Consider the following 24,729-nt stretch of genomic DNA (forward strand, 5'->3'; position numbering starts at 1 on the left):
AGAAGAAGAGAAGAAGAAGAGTTGGTGTTTATACCCTGTTTTTCCTCTGCCTTTAAGGAGTCTCAAAGCAGCTTACAATTACCTTTCCCTGCCCCTCTTTACATAAGAACATAAGAAAGGCCCTGCTGGATCAGAACCAGGCCCATCAAGTCCAGCAAGTCTGTCCACACAGTGGCCAACCAGGTGCCTCTAGGAAGCCCACATGCAAGACGACTACAACAGACACCTTGTGAAGTAGGTGGGGCTGAGAGAGTTCGGAGAGAACCGGGACTGGCCCAAGGTCACCCAGCAGGCTTCATGTGGAGGAGTGAGGTAATCAAACCCAGTTCTCCAGATTACAGTCCGCCGCTCTTAACCACTACACCTTGCTGGCTCTCGAGAAGAATTATTAAAATAATGTACAAAAGAAATGTTTTTTAAAAAACCCAAAAGGCTATTACAATGTCGCAGCATTGCTAGGGAATATTTATTTATTTACAAATATTTATATTCCACCTTTCTGTCCTATTGGGGCCACAGAGGGAACCGGCTTACAGCAAGCTTCTTTTGACACGTGAACGACACAAAAGCCATCCCGTTCCTTTCTTTCTTTCCCCCTGTTCTTAGACCAAGATCTTGAACAATAAAACCATAACACTTAAATAAGACCCATCACTAAAAAACCCTCCCTTCAATTCTTCTCTGCAGCCTCCAAAAGACGAGCAACACAATAAGTAGGTTGAGGGTCAGACTCCTCTAAAAGGAACTGAACCTTCTGCTCCCAAGTTGCTGTTAAAACAGGGTGTAGTCCATTTTAGAAGAAGAGTTGGTTTTTATATGCCGACTTTCTCTACCACTTAAGGCAGAATCAAACTGGCTCACAATCGCCTTCCCTTTCCCTTCCCACAACAGACACCCTCTGTGAGGTAGGTGGGGCTGAGAGAGCTCTAAGAGAGCTGTGACTAGCCCAAGGTCACCCAGCTGGCTTCATGTGGAGGAGTGGGGAAACAAATCCAGTTCACCAGATTAGCCTCCGCCACTCATACGGAGGAGTGGGGAAACCGGCTCGGTTCATCAGATTAGTATCCGCCGCTCATGAGGAAGAGTGGGTAATCAAACCCAGCTCTCCAGATTAGAGTCTGCCGCTCGTGGAGAAGTGGAGGAATCAAACCCGGTTCTCCAAATCAGAGCCCACCGCTCCAAACCACCGCTCTTAACCACTACACTACGCTAGCCTAAGTTGGTACATGTAAGGACAATGCAAAAGGATCTGTACCAAGCAGTCTGGCAGGGACGCCACCAGTCTGAAAAAGGGATCCTTAGCATACGAACTGCCCTGTTCCAGGAAGAGCGGGCCATGAGGGCCACACGGCCAGGCAAAGCCAGAAACCTCTCTGAGCTCAGCCGCCGCACCTTCCTTTTCCTCCTGCTCATCTGACGCACGAGATTAAACAACCCAGGACACTCACTTGCAACATTCGAAGAGAGCGATAGCCCCGTCTCGGCGTGGTAGGGGTGCACGGCGATCTGCGTCATGGAGGGGACAGGCACCCCCGGGAAGGACACTGCTGTCGCCGCCAAAGACGGGGTGGCGACCGAGTACGGGTACTGGGCCCCGATGAACGCTGGGTGGACACCCTGGACAGGAAGAGGAAACTGTCACGGCCCGCAGCCCAAGGCCAGGTGGATCCAGAAGTGCCTCAAACACAACACCAACCAGTCCCTTCTCCACACACCATTATTGCTGGAAAAAAAACCAAATGCTTCTCATGCTCATCGGGGGACACTCAAAGTCAAACGCTTGTTCAAAGAGGAAGACGCGTGAGGCGGCAGCACAGTCCCTGCTCTGTCTGGCCAGGTCCCTCTGCTAAGGACCAGCGTGGAAAGGGGATAAATGGTTGAGTATCCCTTATCCAGACTAGCGCAGAGTGGGAAGCTGCAGTCCTGCAGTCAAAATCTCTGCTCACGACCCGAGTTCGATCCCGACAGAAGTCGGTTTCAGGTAGCTGGCTCAAGGTGGACTCAGCCTTCCATCCTTCCCAGGTTGGTAAAATGAGTACCCAGCTTGCTGGAGGTAAAGGGAAGACGACTGGGGAAGGCACTGGCAAACCACCCCGTAAAACAAAGTCTGCCTAGGAAATGTCGGGATGTGACGTCACCCCATGGGTCAGGAATGAGATGAGTTGTTGCTGGGTTTTTTTTTTTATATACCTACTTTACCACTTCAGGGAGACTCAAACAGGCTTACAATAACCTTCCCTTCCCATCCCCACAACAGACACCCTGTGAGGTAGGTGGGGCTGAGAAAGCTGTGACTAGCCCAAGGTCACCCAGCTGGCTTCGTGTGTAAGAGTGGGGAAACAAATCCAGTTCACCAGATTAGCCTCCGCCGCTCACGTGGAGGAGTGGGGAATCAAACTCGGTTCTCCAGATCAGACTCAACCGCTCTTAACCACTACACCACGCTGGTGTAGCGACCTGGTGCTTGCGCAGGGGACTACCTTTACCTCTATACAGATTAAAAGGCACCCCGTTAAACAGAAACATTGAACAGTCACTATTAGAGGTATGCAGGGCTTCGCTCCCAGACATTTTATAGTCACCTCCACTTCCCATGGCAGCCATTTTGTGCTTGCCCCCACCACCCTATGCCAAATTCCTAAGGGACCCACAGGCTCAAAATGGTTGGGGACCCAAATCTAGGACTAGCCCATGCTATCTCGAGAGACAGGGATTAGGGGGGCGGGCAGGGAGAGAACCTGGTCCCCTTTGACGCTTGTCACACAGGCCGCTACTCACTTGGGGATAAGCCGAGCCGGGCACGGGGAAGACGGCCGGGCGGGGCATATGCTGGATCGGGTGCCCGATGTACTGAGGGTTGCATGGGATGTGGGTCTGGAGGGTGGTGTAGGGGTGCAGCCCCGGGGTGTGCGCGTGAGCCATGGCCGGCCCAGCCATGGTGTGCTGCTGGTAGATCGTCGACCCCACCGAGATCACAGGGACCACCGTCGCCGCGGCAGTCACTGCGGCCGCCACGGTCACCGTGGTGGGCTCCGGGGCCACTCGGTTGTCCGCCAGCCCGCGGACAGCTTCGCAAGGGGCTCGGGCTCCGCTGGCGCTGCAGCCCGTGGCCCCTTCCCTCTGGGCGAGGGTCCCTCCGACCGTCTGCTCGTACAGCCAGTACCACTGGTGGGCGACTTCAAAGAGGACCTCGGGGTAAACGCCGCCCCCTTTGGCTGCCTCCTCCACGGCCATGCAGGCCTTCTCCAGCATCAGATTGTCCTGCAGGGGCACAGAGAACAGACAGGTAGGAAAGAAAGCAGATTCTCCACCTCCCCTTCTCTCGCCACAGCTGAAATTGAACTCTCAACTCCTTGGGATGGGAGACCTGGCCTGTGTCTTTTTGTTGTGCAGAATCATAGAATCATCGAGTTGGAAGGGGCCACACAGGCCATCTGGCCCAACCCCTCTTTTTCTGTCACTCTCTCCCTTTCTCCCTTTCTCCCTTTCTTTCTTTCTTTCTTTCCTATTTATTAATTTGTGTACACATGGCCCGGCCCGACCAAGTGACATTTACGTCATATCCGGCCCTCCTAACAAATGAGTTCGACACCGCTGGCCTAGAGCATCCCTGACAAGTGCTCGTCCAGCCTCTGCTTGAGGACTGCCAGGGAGGGGGAGCTCACCACCTCCCCAGGGAGCCGATTCCACTGTCGAACAACTCTTACTGTAGCATCCCTCCCCCAAAAACCATTTCAAATGCAATGGTAGATTCTACGCTCAACACATAAACTCAGGGAGGATCTGGACTTGCTCACCTGCTCTTTGCACTGTACCAGGGCCCTCTGGATCTCGTTTGGGTTCAAGGCGTGGGCATGCGGCAAGCAGCTCAGCGCCAGCTCGGCAGCTGCGCGCACCATGTTGGAGTCCCTCGCCCTGGATGCTCTGTCGGCCAAGGATGCCACCTCAGGCGGGGTCAAGTGCCCGTCCCAGCATTCCACCAGGATGTTCAAGGCCGCACTGCCAATCTCCATGGCTTGCCCTAGGAGGGAGGGAGGGAGAGAGGGAGGGAGGCTTCTTCAGCAATACTTTTATTGTACCATTTGGTGGCTTCCATCCTTCCGATCACAAGGAGGCTGGGCCTCTGCAAAGAAAGCCATGTGGGACAACAGAAGAGGTTCCTTCGTGGCTCCCTTCCACACAACTGAAGAGCCACAGGACTTTCCTGATAGAGCGCGACGGGTAACCGTGTCAGTCTGTAACTAGCAGTAGAAAAGAGTCAGAGTCCCAGTAGCACCTTAAAGACTAACAACATTTCTGGCAGGGGATGAAGCTTTTGTGAGCTACCGTATCTGAAAATGTGAGCTGTGGCTCACAAAAGCTCACACCCTGCATGAAATTTTGTTAGACTTTAAGGTGCTGCTGGACTCGTGCTCTTTTCTAGGACTTTCCTGAGATGCCTTTGGTGTGCTCTACGATGGCGGGGAGGGGGCAAGGAGGGGAAGTTCAGAGAACCAACACTGAAAATGGATAAGGGCAGGAGCTGGACTCGATGGCCGCTTGATCCCTTCTGCTCCTTCAAGCATCACTGAAAGCTTTCCCCAACTATCACCTTCACTAGGCTGTTTGGACTGTGTCAGCCAATTGTAGCCACGAGCGCCTGACCCTCTGCAGCTAAAGGAGACACAGACAGCACATGAAGCTGTCTTATACTGAATCAGACCTTGGGCCCATCAAAGTCAGTATTGTCTACTCAGACCGGCAGCGGCTCTCCAAGGGTCTCAGGAAGGTGTATTTCACATCACCTGCTTGCCTGGTCCCTTTAACTGGAGATGCCAGGGATTGAACCTGGCACCTTCTGCAGGCCAAGCATAGGCTCTGAGCCATGGCACCTCCCCATGAAGCTGCCTTATAGTGAATCAGACCCTGGCTCCATCCAAGTCAGTATTGTCTACTCAGACCGGCAGCAGCTCTCCAGGGTCTCAGGCAGGGGTCTTTCACATCACCAACTTGCCTAGTCCCTTCAACTGGGGGTTGAACCTGGCAACTTCTGCATGCCAAGCAGATGCTCTACCACTGAGCCACAGCCTCTCCCCAGTGGCGGATATTATGTGCGTCCGCTGTACGGGGCCCCTGAGCACAGCCCCCGTTCTCACCCGTGATCCAGGAGACGTGGGAAGAGTACGTGCGAGAGAGCCAGTTGGGGGAGACAAAGTTGTGCAGCCCCAGGGCGTAGAGCCCGATCTCGAAGGCGCAGAGGTGGAGGTTGCGGTGGGGCCCCTGATGGCCGCCGCTGGAGGACGGGTGGGTGAAGATGGAGGTGCTGCTGTTGCCCCCAGCTTTGATGAGGACCGTCTTGGCCAGCTCAAAGTAGAAGTGGGCGGCCGCTTCCGAGGGCTGGTTGGGCACATGGGGGGCGTGGCTCTCTGGCCTCCTGCCCTTGTACCTGGAAGGGGCCAAAAGAAGAGAGGGGTGCGCACGAGAGGAACGTAAGCACCTCCGCTCTCACACTCCGTGCTGAAATCAGACGTGGAAGGGAGAACAAGAGAAGGCCCCCAAGGCTCAGACTTCACCTCAGCTCGAAAGAGACAGACAGACATGCCCTCCTGAGGGGCAAGGAAGGCTAGTTTGCTCTCTGTCCCGAGGGGACTTCACCGCTCACCCGGGAAGGAGCTCTCGGCCAAGTTGACAGAGCGACAAAGCGAAGAAAGCGAATGGAAGACGGGGCAGACGGCCCAGCCAAGAAGCCGGGTTTCTAGCTCCGCTTCCATCTTGGCCTCCCCAGCCAGCTGCCTCCTCTCAACCCCTCCGACGGAAGCCCCTCTAAGAAGGCAGGCTCCCAAAGCGAGATTTGGTTTTTATATGCCGACTTTCTCTACCTTTTTAAAGGGGACTCAAACCGGCTTACAATCCCCTCCCCACAACAGACACCTTGTGAGGTAGGTGGGCTGAGAGAACTCTAAGAGAACTGTGACTAGCCCAAGGTCACCCATCTGGCTTCATGAGGAGGAGCAGGGAATTGAACCTGGTTCTCCAGATTAGAGTCCGCCGCTCATGTGGAGGAGTGGGGAATTGAACCCGGTTCTCCAGATCAGAGTCCAGCGCTCCTAACCACCATGCCACGTCCCAGCTTTGGAAGGTGGTCGAGATAGCTCCCTCACCTGCCGACTTCCACCGTTTTGGCGCGGGCCCCCCCGCTGGCTCTCCGGCTGCCGCTGGAGGAGGAGGAGCCCAGGGAGTCGCTGGAGGAGCTGCTGATGCTGTCGCTGTCCTGCCCTCGGCCCCAGGAGGTGGCCGCCCACCCGCCACGCAGGGGCCGCCGGCTGAGGGTCGGGGAGCTGTCAGAGGTGGTTTCCGGGGCGCTGCTGTCGATGCTGGCCATCCCTGAAACAGTAAGGCCAGCCCGGTCCAGAAATAAATATTTTAACTACATTCCTTGGATGCGTGCACATTTCTAAACATAGTTTAGGAACACTCGCTGGGATTACACTTTATAATCCATACCCAGGCTGTCACTACATGATTATCATAGAATAGAATTGGAAGGGACCACCAGGGTCATCTAGTCCAACCCCCTTGCACAATGCAGGAAACTCAGCAATGCTGATTCTATTACCTTAGGCAGATGATGAGAGGGAGGGCATCTTGGCCATCTTCTGGGCATGGAGTAGGGGTCACTGGGGGTGTGGGGGGGGAGGTAGTTGTGCATTGTGCTCGGAAACTGGTCAAGTGCTATTCGAAACTAGAGCGTGGCTTACCACGGTTAAATTCTGGCTACGCCTACATTTCAAGGCTGATCCCTCTTCTCTTGTCTACCATATGCTCATGGAATCACACACCTCCAACTGGCTAGCTCACATTGAGAGTAAAATTAAATCCATTGGTTTACCATTGGATTCGCTGCTTATGCTCTTGGATACAGAAGCATTTCAAACAATAAAACGCAAATTATTAGAGACTGGATTTCAAAATCTCAACAGTGCTGCTAACAGGGCTTGCTCCCCATTAAGTTTAGGGATTCCCTTTAATATATACGAGCCTACGCCGTATTTGCAACATCTTTACGACCCTCAGCTATGCAGAGCTTTTTCCCTGGCCAGATTTAATGTCATGCCATCTGCTATTTTGGAAGGAAGATTTCGGAAAATCCCCCTTTCAGAGAGACTTTGCCCCTGTGGTAATAACTGCACTGAATCAATTGTACATGTCTTATTTCACTGTGGATTTTATGCAGAAATTCGCAGCAAATTTCTAGGCCCTATTTTGACAAAAAAGTCAAATGCCCCTGATTTTCTTAATGCTAGTTTTTTACTGAATAATCACTCTCCTGTTATATATTGGAGAAAGTGGCACAATTTCTGAGACTTGCTGTGAATGTTTTCCAGCAAGTTGATTGGAGGGCTTTTACTCATTCTAGCATCTTTTTATCTATTTATGTTCTAACCTTGTCAGAAATGCTGCAACAATTCTATGTTACTGTGTAGACACCCCATGTTTCAATTTTATGCCAATAAAGGAGATTGTATTGTATGTCTAAAAAATTAAAGAACATTCAGCACTGTGCAGGGGGTTGGACTAGATGACCCTGATGATCCCTTCCAACTCTATGATTCTAAGGCACTGGCAAACCACCCCATAAACACAGTCTGCCAAGTAAACGTCGGGATGTGACGTCACCCCATGGGTCAGGAATGATCCGGTGCTTGCACAGGGGACTACCATTACCTTTAAGAGCTTTATAATAAAGAGATTTCATTGTTTTATTTAGGTCTTGTTTCACCCAACCATTTGGGTACCCAAGGGACCGATTACTATTCAAAGCAGCTTAGATTGGGGTTAGGTGGGGGAGGGGAGCCTGTGACCAAAAAGGGCCCTTATTGGTGACACACACTGCTGCCATGCAGAAATTCAGAATACACCTTAGTCAGTACATTGAGCCATTCAGCAAGATTGTGCCAATTCACCTTAAAGAACAACAGAGATCTTTAAAATTACAGGTGCCTTTGAAGAGCTGAGCCACCCGAGCCGAGAGACAGGTGAGCAAACCTGAACTTACCGGTATGTTTCTTTTTCTGCCTGACCGGCGAGCCCCAACACCGGCCGTTGTAGCCCCCTCGGTTTCCCAGGGCCAGCCGGCTGGGAACCTTCCCTTCTTGTTTCAAGACACTGGATTCCACCGGCGGGTCGCATGGGGACCTCTGAGGGTTCTCTGCGACGATAGGAAAGAGGCAAGTTAAATGAAAGACGGCGGCAGAACGGTAAACTGGACGTTTCAAAGCTGAACGTCTCTTGCCCACGCAGGGATCTTAAAAGGGGAAACCCTGGTGGGCAGAACAGGAAGCATTGCAGAGGTTCTGGTGCTGTTTTCTCAAATGGAGGAAGAAAGAGAAGTGGTAAATGCACACCCCAATCCGCAGATGATTCCCTAAAGGTAAAGCGGATTCAAATCACCTGTTTCAGTTTGGGGGGAAGCACCAGGCAGCTCTGTGTGAAACTACCCCACTACATTTTAGCAATGTTGGGAGAAAGAAGTTCAGAAGAAGAAGGAGGAGAGTTGTTTTTTATATCCCAATTTTCTCTACCTTTAAGGAGTCTCAAAGCGGCTTACAATCTCCTTCCCTTCCCCACCCCACAACAGGTACCTTGTGAGGTAGGTGGGGCTGAGAGAGTTTGGAGAGAACTGTGACTAGCCTAAGGTCACCCAGCTGGCTTCATGTGGAGTAGTGGGGAAATCAACCCGGTTCTCTAGATTAGAGGCCGCTGCTCATGTGGAGGAGTGGGGAAACAAACCCGGTTATCCAGATTCGAGTCTGCCGCTCATGTGGAGATGTAGGGAATCAAACCTGGTCCTCTAGATTAGAGTTCGCTGCTCATGTGGAGGAGTGGAGTGGGAAATCAAACCTGGTTCACCAGATTAGAGTCCACTGCTCATGTGGAGGAGTGGGAAATCAACCCGTTCTCCAGATTAGAGTCTGCCGCTCTCAACCACTACACTACACTGGAACAGATAAGGCCGAAGCAAATATCCACACATACGGCAAAAAACGGATGGCAACCGCCCAGCGTAGCCCACAGGGAGACTGCACCTTGAGCGCTCTTCTCAACAAAGGGCTCCGAAGGGTTGGTCTGGACCGCGGGAGCCACCCCTGTCTGCTGCGCGACAGGCGCCCCTGGGAGATGCTGAATGGGTGCCGCCGACTGGGTCGCGTGCTTGGAAGGAGACTTCTGGTTGGCCACCGTCGGCTTGCTGGATGAGTAGAAGGAGCTCAGCGTCTGAGGCTTGTGCGTTTGACTCTCTCGGTCCAACAGCTTGTCCAGGATCTTTAGAACAGGGAACACGTGAAACAGGGGGAATCAGAATCTTTTAACGGGGAGCGCCCAGAAGAGGAAGGAAGAGGGGGAAGCACCGGTGGATGGACACAGGGTTTGGCCTGTCTTGTCTTTCCCCTTTAGTTTACCTAGGTTACTACAATCAAGAGATTACTCCCGGGGAAATAGAATGGAAATCAAGACACCACGGAAAAGCACAATGGGGACAGGGGAACTCTGTGCCCCCTTTACTAAAAGGCTGTCTTGACTTGCCTGAAATGTGTCTCTGAGAGGCTTTTCAAGGCTGTCCCGTCACCCGTGTATGCCCAAGCTCACAGGGGCCTGGCCCCAGAAGTCCTCAATTGGTCCCCCCCCCTTCCCCAACATTTCCCCTTGCAAGGAAGGGGGAGTTCAGCCATGGGGAGGAATCGCAGGCCTCACCTTGAAGGCTCAGACGAATGTTTACGAAGGCCAGGAAGCCCAGGGAAATGGACTTCCCGTGCCTCCGGGCTCAATTTCATAGAGTTGGAAGGGACCACCAGGGTCATCTAGTCCAACCCCCTGCACGAAGCAGGAAATTCACTACTACCTCCCCCCCAACACCCCCAGTGACCCCTACTCCACGCCTAGAAGAAGAAGAGTTGTTTTTTTATATGCCAACTTTCTCTATCACTTAAGGCAGAATCAAACAGGCTTACAATCGCCTTCCCTTTCCCTCCCCGCAACAGACACCCTGTGAGGTAGGTGGGGCTGAGAGTGTATGACTCGCCTAAGGTCACCCAGCTGGCTTCATGTGTCGGAGTGGGGAATCAAATCCAGTTCTCCAGATCAATGTCCATCACTCCAAACCACTGCTCTTAACCACAACACCATGCTTGGCCTAGAAGATGGCCAAGATGCCCTCCATCTCATCATCTGCCTACAGTCATAGAATCAGCATTGCTGACAGATGGTCATCTAGCCTCTGCTTAAAAACCTCCAGGGAGAGTTTACCACCTCCCGAGGAAGCCTGTTCCACTGAGGAACAGCTCTAACTGTTAGAAGATTCTTCCTAATGTCTAGATGGAAACTCTTCTGATTTAATTTCAACCCGTTGGTTCTGATCCGACCTTCTGGGGCAACAGAAAACAACTCGGCACCCTCCTCTATATGACAGCCATTCAAGTACTAGAAGACAGTTATCATATCCCCTCTCAGTCTTCTCCTCTTCAGGGTAAACATTTCTGAAGCATCCTGACAGCACGCAGCTCTTCAAAACGAGGACTGACACTTCTTTCTAAGGGTAAATTTGGGGAACAGGGAGGGACCTGAGGGTACCTCCCCCTACAGGTGTACCACCGCTATGAACTCTCAGAACAAAGTCTGGCTTTTCTGAAAGAAATCTCATTTTTAAAAAGCTAGTTAAAAAAAGAAGGGGGAGGTGAGACATCACTAGACTGAATCCAGTTCTGGGAATCTCAAAACAGACCTACCTTTTTCAGCTTCGACTGGTCGTCCTTGTACGTAATCATCAGGGCTAGCGCCAGGTCCCCCTTCTCCCTTCGGGTGCCTTCACACAGCAGAGGGTGCTCTGCTTCACTCACAGTTGTCTTCATGCCTGGAAGATGGAGGGAAAAATGCCCAACATGTTTACCTAAGGCAGGCAGGATAAACTCCGGGGTGACTTCGAATGAATGCAAAGCAATCGAGACAATTGGAACAGTGACATTAGAGGAGGAGAGATGACAGAAATCAACTGCATCATGCACCCAGACAGTCTGAATGGGTGACCACAATCCTTATTTTCTCTCTCTCGCCACCTCACACTGCTTCTTAACCAAGTCGTTTTAAGCAGGTTACTAAAATATTTTTAAAAACCAGACCACATCGGAACAGCTGAGAAAATTTCCCAACTGAAAGAGTGATAGATCGACTATTATCTCCTAATAAAAGAGGTAATGTCTCCGCCCGATCTACATTTTGGAGCAAAGGAAAAACTAAAAGATTTCTAGCTTCAGTAAAATAGTTGCATTCAAAAGTCCCGTGATACAGAGCGTCTACACTACCTGCATCGCAGTCACATACTCTATCAGAGTAGGGTATCTTAAGATACCTCCCTTGCAAGACTCTAGATCAGGCTTGTCCAAACTGCAGCCCCCGGGCCGCATGCGGCCCAGGATGGCTATGAATGCGGCCCAACACAAAATCGTAAACTTACTTAAAACATTACGAATCAGCTATCGTTAGTGTTAGTTATTTTATGTGCGGCCCAAGACAATTCTTCTTCTTCCAGTGTGGCCCAGGGAAGCCAAAAGATTGGACACCCCTGCTCTAGATGGTCAGGAATTTTGGCACGGCAACATAAAGGCACGCCTATACCGAGGAACAGTCAAATATGAACAGTAGTCGGGAAGCTGGCCAGATGGAAGGATACCGACAAATTGGGTAGAACAAACACGGCATGCTCTACAGATTATACTTTTGTAATTGTACCTAAATAAATGTTTCTTAATCGTGCTCCTAGCTTCCTGTCTGGTGACTGATTGAAGGGAATCCAAGGAAACAGGAAGGAGCTGAAGTCGCTGCTCTACAAGGTTATCCCAACAGGAAACATAGGAATCCTCCCCCATCCATCCGAGGCTGCCCTCTTGGGTGTCGGTCAGCGCTCTCCTTATTTTGGCCAGCGATGGAAAGAGAACCAAAGTACTTACCAAGTGCAGCCACAGCGGCCTCAAAGCCCAGCTCCTCGTCTCCGGGCATTTCATTATTCCAGTTACGGCTTGGCGGTCGGGATCCAGTAGGAGAAACCACTGGGGAGAAGAGAGAGGAAGATGCTTTACACTGAATCAGACCCTCAGCCCATCAAGGTCAGTATTGCCTGCTATGACTGGCAGCGGCTCTCCAGGGTCTTGGGCAGAGGTCTTTCACGTCATCTACAGCCTGATCCTTTTAACTGAAATGCCAGGGATTGAACCTGGGACTATCTGCATGCCGAACAGATTTTCTAACTCTCAGCGGGCAAGGAAAGGGCGAGAATCATCGCGATGAGCAGAATTCCTCTGAGGCCTTCCGAGTTTCCCTTTCTAAACTGAATTAAATTTACCTCCCACAAGACGTGTTACTTGTGTTTTGCGTTAGATAGAGATAGATAGATAGATAGATAGATAGATAGATAGATAGATAGACAGACAGACAGACAGACAGACAGACAGACAGACAGACAGACAGACAGACAGACATTATGTCAGATGAAGGAGGGGGCTCTTTTATTGTTATTGTATTGTATTTTATTATTTTTATTTTATATATTGGGATACAGAAAAGAAAAAAGGATAAACAAGGGGAAAAAGAAGAAAAAAGAAAGTGTGTCTGGGTCTAAGCTTTAGCAAAATGATACATACATACGTCAACTTTAATATCACCCTTTATATTCTAGAACTAATTATTAAGTGATGCCATTTAATAGTTTGTTATTCTCTGCAAAGTACATTAAATTACGAAATAATTAAAGGCACTTGGTAGATGATTACGAGTCAAATATATTCTGATGCATTAATGTAGATACGTTCTTTTATTATTGAATATAATTAATTGATTGTTTTAAACAGCCATTGCCAGCTACTGTTAGACATTTCAATCATTTTATACACATATACCTAGTTTTAATACCGTATTTTTTTTAATATAATACGTTACAATATTTGCCATCTGCTATGAGTAGGGAAAGCCCTGAACTGGATGGCCCAGGCTAGCCTGATCTTGTTAGATCTCAGAAGCTAAGCAGGCTCAGCCCTGGTTAGTATTTGGATGGGAGACCACCGAGGAATACCAGGATTGCTGTGCAGAGGAAGGCACTGGCAAACCACCTCTCTGTTAGTCTCTTGCCATGAAAACCCCCAAAAGGGGTCGCCATCAAGCTGCGACTTGATGCACTTTACACACACACACACGAGTAGGGAAAGAGGTTTTTCTTTTGACTCAGACCTTGATAACCTTCCTTCTACCAAACGAAGTAAGCTGGAAGATTTTTTTTTACTTTTGGAATTAATATCACTAGCAGGTTTCAGGTGCTTCAAGGTGTGTTTGTTGATTATATTGACGCAGAAGAATTTTTAACAGACCTCCACACACATACCCCCAAAATAATTCAGCAAGAAGAGTCCAATTATCTCAGAGAACTCCCTGGTTCCGCCTGACCCCCTATTTGCACCACACCCTCTGGTATTTAGAAGAAGAGTTGGTTTTTATATGCCGACTTTCTCTACCACTTAAGGAAGAATCAAACCAGCTTACAATCACCTTCCTCTCCCCACAACACCTTGTGCGGTAGGTGGGGATGAGAGAGCTGTGACTAGCCCAAGGTCACCCAGCTGGCTTCACGTGGAAGAGTGGGGAATCAAACCCGGTTCACCAGATCAGAGTCCGCCGCTCCAAACCACCGCTCTTAACCACTACACCATGCTGGCTCTGAGTTTCTCCTCTTCAGACATGCCCTCTGGAGCGGGGGGGGGGGCTTTACCTGGAGTACACAGGACATCGAATATGAAGCTGGCCAGCATCAGTGGCAAGACCGGGCGATAGTCGCAGAGGGTTCCTTCTCTCAGTTCTTCAGCCCTTCCCCGAATGGTGTTCATCTCATTGGAGCCAAGTGGGATTTTCTTTAACAGGGCCACAATCTCTGACTCTTGATAAGCCAACTTGACCTGAGGGAGACACAAATTAAGAGAATGTACCTCTTGGGGGCTTCCAGGGCTAGCAAAGCCTGCTACTCGACACAAAGACGCCGGATCATGGGACTAACGCAAAAGGGCTTTCCCTTCGTGCTTAAGGATGCACATCGTAAACATTCACCTCTCTTCTTCCAGATACTCTTTAACAGAACTATTTCCTTACTGGATTATTTCTGCTGGTTAGAAATCCATAAGCTTTTCTGATGGCAAGGTGTAATGCCTCAGAAGACTCAGAAGAAGAAGAGTTGGTTTTTATATGCCGACTTTCTCTACCACTTAAGGGAGACTCAAACTTGCTTGCGATCTCCTTCCCTTCCCCACAACAGACACCCTGTGAGGTAGGTGAGGCTGAGAGAGCTCTAACAGAGCTGTAACTTTCTCAAGGTCACCCAGCTGGCTTCATGTGGAGGAGTGGGGAAACCAACCTGGTTCACCAGATTAGAGTCCGCCACTCATGTGTAGGAGTGGGAAATCAAACCCGGTTCTCAAGATCAGACTCCACCGCTCCAAACCACCACACCACGCTGGCTACGCAAGGGAGATACAATAAAATTATTGCAGAAGAATGCAAATCCCCATGTTGTCCGGATCAAGTAGACTCCCTTGCCCGCATTGTTTTAGCATGTCCACAAAATAATATTGCACAAAATAAATATATCACTCCCTGGATAACACAGCTAACGACACTTTCTGAGAAGCGAATACTGCGTTGTCCGCTATCAAGTAGATCAATGAATTGTGTGAGGGATGCGGCAACTTTTCTCTTTATACTGTCAAGGAAAAATTTATCTTTATTTCCCCCCACCCTTTTTAAAGTGTGAAATGGCAGGTGACTAGCCAATGGCTGTTAAATCTAGGGAAAGGAAAAGAGCTTTCAAAAATGTACAAAAGCCAATGGGCAGAGGTGTCACCTTCTTGTATTAAGTGACGGTAGCTGGCGTTTGGAAGCTGCCTCATAGCTTCTGGGAGTCAGCCAGGGAACCCCCAACCTTGGGGGTAAAATACAGAGAATTGGGGGTAAAATACAGACTGCTAGGGAAGTCCATGCGCTAGCTAGATTGCTGCAACCACGGTGCAGCTTCTGTGAGGAAGTCTGAGGACGCCCGCTAGGAAGGATGTTCGTTTGGAGAAAACAGCAGAAGAAGAGGAAGAAGAGAAAGGATTATTATTATTGGTTTTTTCTTTGCTGACTTTCTCTACCTTTTAAGGAGAATCAAACCAGCTTACAATCTCCTTCCCTTCCTCTTTCCATGACAGACACCAATTAAGGTAGGTGGGGCTGGGAGAGTTCGGAGAGGACTGTGACTGGCCCAAGGTCACCCAGATGGCTTCACGTGGAGGTGCGGGGAATCAAACCTGGTCCTCCAGATTAGTGTCCGCCGCTCATGTGGAGGAGAGGGGAATCTAACCCGGTTCTCCAGTCGGCCGCTCATGTGGAGGAGTGAGGCAACAAACCCGGTTCTCCAGATTAGAGTCCTCCGCTCTTAACCACTACACCATGCTGGCACCACTACGCCATGGGCCTCTCCTGCTAATCGGCCCCCTTGTGTGCCAACACAGCCCCATTTTCAGGTCCTCGGCCTGAGACCCTGTAACAGAGATGAACTCCCTCGCACAGTGACAGCTGATCCAGCTTGGAGAAGGCCACACACAGAGCAGCTGCGCAGCTAGAGCACCCCCCACATCTTGGGAGAGACAGCTTTCGTAGACGAGGCCCGAGAGCAACAGGTGCCGTAAAGAGCTCGAGGCTCGGTCCGGGCTTGCCTGGGTCTAGCCAGACTGGAACTGTTCCTCGGGGGGGGGGGGAGATAGAGACCAAATAAAAGGTCATTTGTGGCAGAGCCGCACTCAAGGGGCCAAAGAGCCGCGTGCATTTGCCGACCACTGCTCATGCGTTTGCCGACCACTGCCGCATGCGTTTGCCGACCACTGCTCAGGGCTTCCTCGGGAGGTGGTCTGCTCTCCTTCCCTGGAGGTTTTGAAGCAGAGGCTAGATGGCCACCTGTCAGCAATGCTGATTCTATGACCTTAGGCAGATCATGAGAGGGAGGGCACCTTGGCCATCTTCTGGGCATGGAGTAGGGGGTCACTGGGGGTGTGGGGGGGGAGGTAGTTGTGAAATTTCCTGCATTGTGCAGGGGGTTGGACTAGATGCCCCTGGTGGTCCCTTCCAACTCTTTGATTCTATGTAGAAGGGAGCTCTGATCTGAAGACATGAGCAAAGCCCTCCAAAGGGCCACACGTACCTCCAGGGCCTTGGTTGAAGCCGGCGGCCTCTGCAGCTCCAGGGCAAACATGCCGATCTGGAAGGCCAGGGTGTGGTACTCCTGCCGCTCACTGAGCACAGTCAGCAGGAACGCGGCTTTCGACAAGGTGTTGGTCGCCATCCACGTCTGCTTGCTGGTGGAGACCTTGTTCTTCTTTCCCTGCGAGAAGGATTGAGAGTCGAAAACCTGATGAAAACCACCCTCTGCCCCTAGCTCAGGGGTCCCCATTGTAGTGCCCACGAACACCTGCTGGCACCCTTCCTGAACACGTGAAGCTGCCTTGCACAGAATCAGACCATCAAGGTCCATCGAAGTCAGTATTGTCTACTCAGACCGGCAGCGGCTCTGCAGGGTATCAGGCTGAGGTCTTCCGCATCACCTACTCGCCTGGTCCCTTTAACTGGAGATGCCGGGGATTGAACCTGGGGCCTTCTGCGTGCCAAGCAGATTTATTTATTGCATTTTTACCCCACCCTCCCCAAAACAAAGGTCAGGCTCAGATGCTCTGCCACTGAGCCATGGCCCCTCCCTGAAATATTTTATCCTGAGTCAACAAAGAATACACATGAAGCTGCCTTCTACTGAATCAGACCCTGGGTCCATCAAAGGCAGCGGCTCTCGAGGGTCTCAGCCAGAGGTCTTTCACATCACCTACTTGCCTAGTCACACACTCCCAGCCTATCCTACCTCACAGGGTTGTTGTGAGGATAAAACGCAGATGAGGAAAATAATGTAAGCGACTCTGGGTCCCCATTGGGGTGAAAGGCAGGATATAAATAAATGTTTTTTTTTAAGATTCAGCATAAATTGAACAGAATTCAGCACCCCGAGTATCTCGAATTTCATTTTAAAAAACTCAAACAAACAGGTTTCTGGTCTTAGTTTCTGAAACGTCCGAACTCAAATTTTGAAAAACACAAATATAAAAGAAGAGCTGGTTTTTATACCGCACTTTTCTCTACATTTAAGGAGTCCCAAGGGGGCTTACAATCACTTTCCCTCCCCCCACAACAGACACCTTATGAGGTAGGTGGGGCTTGAGAGAGTTCAGAGAGAGCTGTGACTAGCCCAAGGTCACCCAACAGGCTTCATGTGGAGTAGTGGGGAATCGAACCCGGTTCTCCAGATCAGAGTCCGCCACTCCTAACCACTACACCATGCTGGCTTGCAAATATGCAATATCTGTGACACATCAATTATGCCATTTTTTTCTGGAAGAACTTGTTCTAAAGAAGGGCTGTGAAAAAGCCTCTAGGCGAACTTATGGCCATTTGTGCATAGCGACCATGGTTCCCATTTCCATTCCAACGTGCGGAACTGGGAGGCTGCAGCTCCGAAAGGTTTCCTTGGGTGCCAACAGACCTTGGTCGGAGGCTGCTCCACCTTGAGGTCCGGGGGGTTGGCCAGCAGGTCCTTGGCAAGCTCCACAGTCAGACGGCAGGCTTCGTTGCTGTAGCCGTGGGCGTAGAGAGCCTCCGCACAGGCAAAAAGGACCTGGAAGCGGAGGGGGTGCAAACAGGTGAGGCTTCCCCTCGCTCGGCCTTCGCGTCATCCGCGGGTGGTGATGGGAGGTCTGCTTTTGCACTTGCCCTCAAATCAAACAACGTTTGTTACATAAGAACGTAAGAAAAGCCCTGCTGGATCAGACCCAGGACCATCAAGTCCAGCAGTCTGTCCACACAGTGGCCGATCAGGTGCCTCTAGGAAGCCCACAAACAAGACAACAGCAGCAGTACCATCCTGCCTGTGTTCCACAGCACCTGATATAACAGGCATGCTCCTTTGATCCTGGAGAGAACTGGTGTGCATCATGACTAGCATTCATTTTGACTAGTAGCCATGGAAAGCCCTCTCCTCCATGAACATGTCCATTCCCCTCTTAAAGCCTTCCAAGTTGGCAGCCAACACCACCTCCTGGGGAAGGGAGTTCCACAATTTAACTCTGTGTCAAGAACATAAGAATAAGCCCTGCTGGATCAGACCCAGGCCCATCAAGTCCAGCAGTCTGTTCACACAGAGGCCAACCAGGTGCCTCTAGGAAGCCTAGGAGCAAGACAACTGCAGCAGCATTATCCTGACTGTGTTCCACAGTACCTAAGATAATAGGCATGTTCCTCTGATCCTGGAGAGAATAGGTATGCACCATGACTAGTATCCATTTTGACTAGTAGCCATGGATAGCCCTCTCCTCCATAAACACGTCCACTCCCTTCTTAAAGACTTCCAAGTTGGCAGCCATCACCACCTCCTGGGGCAGGGAGTTCCACCATTTAACTATGTGTTATGTGAAGAAATACTTCCTTTTATTGGTTTTGAATCTCTCACCCTCCAGCTTCAGCAGACGACCCCCACGTTCTAGTACATTCTTACCACCTGTGGGTGGTCGACCAGGAGGTCCATTTCCCCCACGTTCCCTTGAAGCCGCCTGCGTTTGCAGGGACAACAGAAGGCCAAACGAGGACACGATGACTCGTAACCGATTCTCACAAAAATACGCACACACACAAAGAGACGCATTCTCACCTCCATGCGGTTCTCCTGCTCCAGGGGTTTTATTCCGGCAAAGATGTCCTGCTCTTCTTCCGGCCCTCCCTCCACCTTCTCCTCCTCTTCCTTGGCAACCTCCTGGGGGTTCAGATAGTACACCTGATAGTCATCCTCGTCCTCTTCTCCTCCAGCCGCACCATTCTCCCCCACTTCTTTAGCTTTCAGACTCACCCCACCGCCACCACTCTCGTCTGGGCAAGGGAAGCCGTCGTCGCCGCTACCCACTTCCCCCGTGGGGTCCTTGGGGGTCTTCTTGGCGGACGGGCTGCTACGGAGGGCCGGCTCGGCTGCCTCCGAGAAATACACTCCCCCCTCATCCTCGAAGGTGTCCCGGTAGCTCCGGCTCAGGGGGCTCTCCGTGAAGCTGAAGGTGTTGCTGGCCTCGGCCCCCAGGGCCAGGCTGCTGTCGTCCAGGGTCAACTCGGCCAGGTCGGGCTCCAGAGAGCTGTCCTCGCTGCTCATGCGCCGCTTCCCGCTGTGCTTGCTGGCCAAGCCCTTCCCCGCCGGGAGCTTGCCCTTGTTTGCGGCTGGCTTGTAGGCCGGCTTGTCGCCTTCCGCCGAGAGCCGCCTCAGAACGCGCTGAGGGCCCTCGGGGACCACTTTCCGCTTCCCGATAATCTCCTTCGGGCGCACCGCCGGCTCCTGGGAAGTGGGGCGAGGCCGGTCCCCCAGCTGCAGGCACGCCCCCCCGGCCTCCTGCCCGGGCCCTCTCCCCGCCTCGCAGAAGGCTTCCGCGCACTGGGGCCGGCAGCTCCTCTGCTGGATGGCCTTCACCCAACAGAAAGAGTTTTTCTTGTCGGCGCTGCTGTACGTGATGCCGGGGATGGGATAGGCCTCCTCCCAGTTGAAGTAGCAGGCTTCCACGGCCGGCTTGAAGCCCTGGAACAGCTTCTCCAAGGATTTCTTGTGTTGCCCTCTCTTGACGTTGTCTATGACCTTCAGCTGCCACAGCCGCAGCTGCGCGCACATGTCCCTTCGCCTGGCGTGGCAGAAGAAGAAGGAGAAGAAGAAGAGGAAGAGTTGGTTTTTATGTGCCGACTTTCTCTCCCTTTTAAGGAGAATCAGACCGGCTTACAATCTCCTTCCCTTCCCCTCCCCACAATAGATACCTTTTGGGGCTGAGAGAGTTCAGAGAGAGCTGTGAGTCGCCCAAGGTCACCCAGCTGGCTTCATGCAGAGGAGCGGGGAATCAAACCCAGTTCTCCAGATTAGAGTCCACTGCTCATGTGGAGGAGTGGGGAATCATGTGGGGGAGTGGGGGAGGAGGAGGTAGTTGTGAATTTCCTGCGTTCTCCAGGGGGTTGGACTAGATGACCCTTGAGGTACCTTCCAGCTCTACGTTCCTACATTTCCCTTGAAAATGCTTCGACCTCGCAGCCTACCTGTGGGGACTGATGGTCGGATCCAAGACGGCCAGCCTCCAGAGAACCACCATCTCGTCACACATGCTGGCGCAGGCATGAGCAGCCACCTCCGACTGGCCATTGCTACGGCCGGTGTGCCCGCTCGCACTGCTGTGGGACGCCGACGTCCGGACGCTGTACCACCAGCCTGTTATCTACAGAGAAGTAGGCAGACGCGTCAAGAGGCACACACGCCCGTCCTCGACACCCGCGAAGCAAAAGGAAACCCTTCCCCTCAGCTCCTCTCGAGCCAACCGAGACCCCCGTATGTCAAACTTAGGCGCCATCTGATTTTTTATTTTGGATTGTTTGGATTGTGGTTTTAGTTTATCAACCTGTATTAGTTGCCATTTGTGCTTGCTTATAATATGGCTGGGATAGGGCGGGATATAAATCTAATTATTATTATTGCTACTATTACTACTAATAATAAAAGGATCCATCCAAGACAGAATACCACAACTGTACTTTCTGCAGAAGGTTTCTCAGCCCACCCAAGAGGTCCGCAGTTACAAATTCCCACCAAGTCCCCTAAGCTTCTCACACAGCTGCACTGCCTTCTCCCCTCTCCCCCAAGCTGAGACTCATCAAGTACCTGTTCATACGTCAGGCACTGGTCCGTTAGGATTTCCAAAAGGGGAGCCGCGTTGGTGTCCCGCCTCTTGAACATCTCCCGGACGATCGAGAGCAAGTTCCAGATGCCCTCCGGCTCCCTCCCTCGCAGGGGGCGCAAGAGGCACGCCCACTCCGCAGCAGCTGGGGGCTCCGTAGAGGAGAGGTACATGGAGTTCACATCGCTGAGAGTGAAAAAAGGGAACACGCGGGAGTAGAGCAGCCACCATTGCTGAACTGATAGACTTAGACGAGGAATTCGAGCTCTCAAGGGGCCGGATCCGGCCTGCAGGCCATACATTTGACATTCATCTTGCTCGCGGGCTTCCTAGAGGCCCCTGGTTGGCCACTGTGTGGACAGACTGCTGGACTTGATGGGCCTGGGTCTGATCCAGCAGGGCCTTTCTTATGTACCTAGGGGAGGTGGTGAGCTCCCCATCACTGGCAGTCTTTAAGCAGAGGCTGGACAAGCACTTGTCAGGGATGCTCACCACCTCCCTAGGTACATAAGAACATAAGGAAAACCCTACTAGATCAGACCAAGGCCCATCAAGTCCAGCAGTCTGTTCACACAGTGGCCAACCAGGGGCCTCTACGAAGCCCACAAGCAAGACGACTGCAGCAGCATTTATCCTGCCTGTGTTCCAAAGTACCTAATATAATAGGCCTGCTCCTCTGATCCTGGAGAAAATAGCTATGCATGACTAGTATCCATAAGAACATAAGGCCCTGCTGGATCAGACCAAGGTCCATCAAGTCCAGCAGTCTGTTCACACAGTGGACAACCAGATGCCTCTAGGAAGCCCACAAACATGACGACTGCAGCAGCATCCTGCCTGTGTTCCAAAGCACCTAATATAATAGGCATGCTCCTCTGATCCTGGAGAGACTAGGTATACATCATGACTAGTATCCATTTTTACTAATAGCCATGTATAGCCCTCTCCTCCATGAACATGTCCACACCCCTCTTCAAGCCTTCCAAGTTGGCAGCCATCACCAAATCCTGGGGCAGGGAGTTTCACAATCTACCTATGCATTGTGTGCAGAAATACTTCCTTTTCTCTGTTTTGAATCTCTCACCTTCCAGCTTCAGCAGATGACCCCGCATTCTAGTACTATGAGAAAGGGAGAAAAGCTTCTCCCTGTCCACTCTCTCCATACCATGCATAATTTTATAGACTTCTGTCATGTCCACTGATTCCACTTTCCAACAACTCTTACTGTAAAAATTTTTTACCTAATATCCAGCTGGTACCTGTGTGTGTGTGAGAGAGAGAGAGAAGTGCCGTCTCTGTGTGTATGTGTGTGAAGTGCCGCCAAGTCACTTTCCACTCATTGCGACCCTGTGAATCAAAGTCCTCCAAAATGTCCTATCTTTGACAGCCTTGCTCAGATCTCACAAATTGAGGGCTGTGGCTTCCTTGATTGAGTGAATCCATTTCTTGTTGGGTCTTCCTCTTTTCCTGCTGCCCTCCACTTTTCCCAGCATGACTGTCTTTTCCAGTGACTCTTGTCTTTTCATTATGTGACCAAAGTATGACAGCCTCAGTTTAGTCATTTTGGCTTCAAGGGTCAGTTCAGGCTTGATTTGATCTATAACCCACTGGACTGGTTTGATTTTTTGGCAGTCCACGGAATCCGTAACACTCTCTTCCAACACCACATTTCAAAGGAATCTACTTTCTTCCCATCAGCTTTCTTCAATGTCCAGCTTTCTCACCCATACATAGTAACAAGGGATACGATGGCATGAATTAACTTGACCTTGGTGGCCAGTGACACATCCTTACACTTCAGAATCTTTTCTAGCTCCTTCATGGCTGCCTTTCCCAGTCTCAATCTCCTTCTGGTTTCTTAGCTGCAGTCTCCCTTTTGGTTGATGATGGAGCCAAGGAAGAGCTGGTACCTATCCTCTCGTAATTTAAACAGGAATGCGAGCGCTAGCTCAGCAACAGCCTAGAAGAGCAGCCGCAGAACCACCAACTTTGCCCATAAATAAAACATGCCGCCTGATGCCCCCACCCCAAGTCCAAACCCAGCCCAAGAGCCACCTAGGGCAGCTCATCCCTAGCAGGCTGCCAAGCACAAGGGGAGCCCCACAGTGTGTAGCCGGTAGGCCCTGTATTTGACTCAGCAGATGTCTAAACGAGGTGTTAAGGGGGAAAGGAGAGAGGATTTACCTAAAGACAACAGGAGAAGGACCACAAAATTTGTGCAGGGTTTTCTTTATGTTGTCACTTAATGTCGATTCATCCAAGTACCAGGTGCTTTGATCGGAGGCCGAGGGGCCAGCGGTGGGATCTTAAAAGAAAGGGGAAAAGTCACGTTTTGCCCAGAGCAGGAAGGACTTGAAGAGTTGTACAGGACACGAGAAGGCTTCGCTTCATTTCAGGAATGAAGCTGTTCTCTCAAACAACATTTTTCAGGGGGAGGGGGAAACCCTGCCGATACCATATGATGACATCAAACTAAAGAAGCCCTCAGTAAAATCAACTCTTCCTTCCTCGCCAGTCTTGTGAATACAAGATCTTGCTTTCATCTATGTAACACATAGGGTTTCTTTGTTTGCCCTAGCATCAAATAAAATAAGATCTAAGGTTTCTGAAGGAGTTATTAAGTTTAAAAAAGTGAGTTAGTAGATTTTTACATTTTGGTATCTGTTATAATATTTTAATCGCTGATTTGTTTTATTTATATTGCTGTATTACTATTGTATTACTATGTTTTAGCTATTTGTGACAGCCAACGGCCACATACAATAAATTTCCTGGTGCTGCTTTCATATTCCCCTCCCCTTACAAATGACAGGGCAGAATAGCCCAGAATTCATTTATTTCCTTCATTTGTCCCAGTGGGAACCAGAAGCTGCTCACATAATTCTCCTCTCCTGCCTTTTATCTTCACAACAACACTGTGAGGTGGGCGAGGCTGAGAGCGCGGGACTGGGCCAAAGTCAGCCTGCAACCTTTTGTGGCGGAGTGGGGATTCGCACCTGGATCTGCCCAGATCCTGACCTAGACAGCCACTCTGACCCCGCTACACAACACTTGGCTCTACACGGAATCCCAACGGCAAGGCTGGCTTGGTGTCTTTTGAGAGCTATCGTTTAGACCAGTGATTCCCATACTTTTCGGGCCACCGCCCCATTGGTCCTACAAACTCAACCCCAGTGTCCCCCTATAAAAAGCATTATTCAAAACAGGGGGTTGCCTGACCCACTAAAGAAGATAATAACAATAAAATTTCAAAAGAGTAACAATCAATTGCACATCTATTCAAAATCAAATTAAAACTTTTTAGTTGAAATCTATTCAACAGAACCGATGAACTTGATCCAGCGGTACCAGCTCTTCAAAGTCTGGAAAAAAAATTCTGATAGTTTCCACCCGATTTGCCAGCATGGTGCCATAGCTTGATCTGTTGCAAATTAGTGAACAACATAGTTGAACACCTCTAGCGCCCCCTCTGCTGTCCTCTTGCCTCTTAGTGCCCCCCCTACGTGATCCCACCCCCCCAGGGGGTGGTACTGCCCACTTTGGGAACCGCTGGTTTAGACTAAACTAAAAAGAAAACCTTCCACGATTACCTGGGGCTCCACAGACCGTGTTGATGGCGGTTGTCTGAGAGGACAGCAGTTCATCCAGCAGACGCTGAGCAGTAGGCAGTATCTAAGCATGAAGGGGGGAAACAAATGCTTTTTAAAAAAAACAATAAATCCGCCTCCCAAAAAATAAAAGAAAAACCGTTAACCATTTGCCTTTCCTGTTAACGAAAATCTGATGGTGAAAGGGGTTACTTCCAAACTTTCGTCCGCCGAATTTCCACCAGGCCCATATACCCACATCTTGCTAAAGAGCAAATCACCCAAGAGCATACCAATTTGATATTGAGTGTAGGGCA

At 50.7% G+C, this 24,729-nt stretch overlaps 1 protein-coding gene across 1 annotated transcript in view; it reads right to left on the minus strand.

Annotated features, from left to right (window-relative positions):
- Positions 1-24,729, minus strand: part of ZSWIM8 (zinc finger SWIM-type containing 8) — a 55,180-nt gene that overhangs the window by 5,800 nt on the left and 24,651 nt on the right. The window contains exons 6-22 of the mRNA XM_056848273.1: positions 24,416-24,497; positions 23,010-23,130; positions 20,810-21,011; positions 20,194-20,369; positions 18,788-19,790; positions 17,627-17,758; positions 16,244-16,423; positions 13,787-13,970; positions 11,979-12,077; positions 10,761-10,885; positions 9,066-9,300; positions 8,036-8,188; positions 6,141-6,363; positions 5,136-5,425; positions 3,798-4,021; positions 2,779-3,261; positions 1,449-1,617 (exon numbers count right to left, since the gene is read on the minus strand). Coding sequence (XP_056704251.1) covers positions 1,449-1,617; positions 2,779-3,261; positions 3,798-4,021; positions 5,136-5,425; positions 6,141-6,363; positions 8,036-8,188; positions 9,066-9,300; positions 10,761-10,885; positions 11,979-12,077; positions 13,787-13,970; positions 16,244-16,423; positions 17,627-17,758; positions 18,788-19,790; positions 20,194-20,369; positions 20,810-21,011; positions 23,010-23,130; positions 24,416-24,497 — 4,081 coding nt within the window. The remainder of the gene's footprint in view (positions 1-1,448; positions 1,618-2,778; positions 3,262-3,797; positions 4,022-5,135; positions 5,426-6,140; positions 6,364-8,035; positions 8,189-9,065; positions 9,301-10,760; positions 10,886-11,978; positions 12,078-13,786; positions 13,971-16,243; positions 16,424-17,626; positions 17,759-18,787; positions 19,791-20,193; positions 20,370-20,809; positions 21,012-23,009; positions 23,131-24,415; positions 24,498-24,729) is intronic.

Source organism: Euleptes europaea, chromosome 4 (genome assembly GCF_029931775.1).
Source record: "Euleptes europaea isolate rEulEur1 chromosome 4, rEulEur1.hap1, whole genome shotgun sequence".
Taxonomy (NCBI): Eukaryota; Metazoa; Chordata; class Lepidosauria; order Squamata; family Sphaerodactylidae; genus Euleptes; species Euleptes europaea.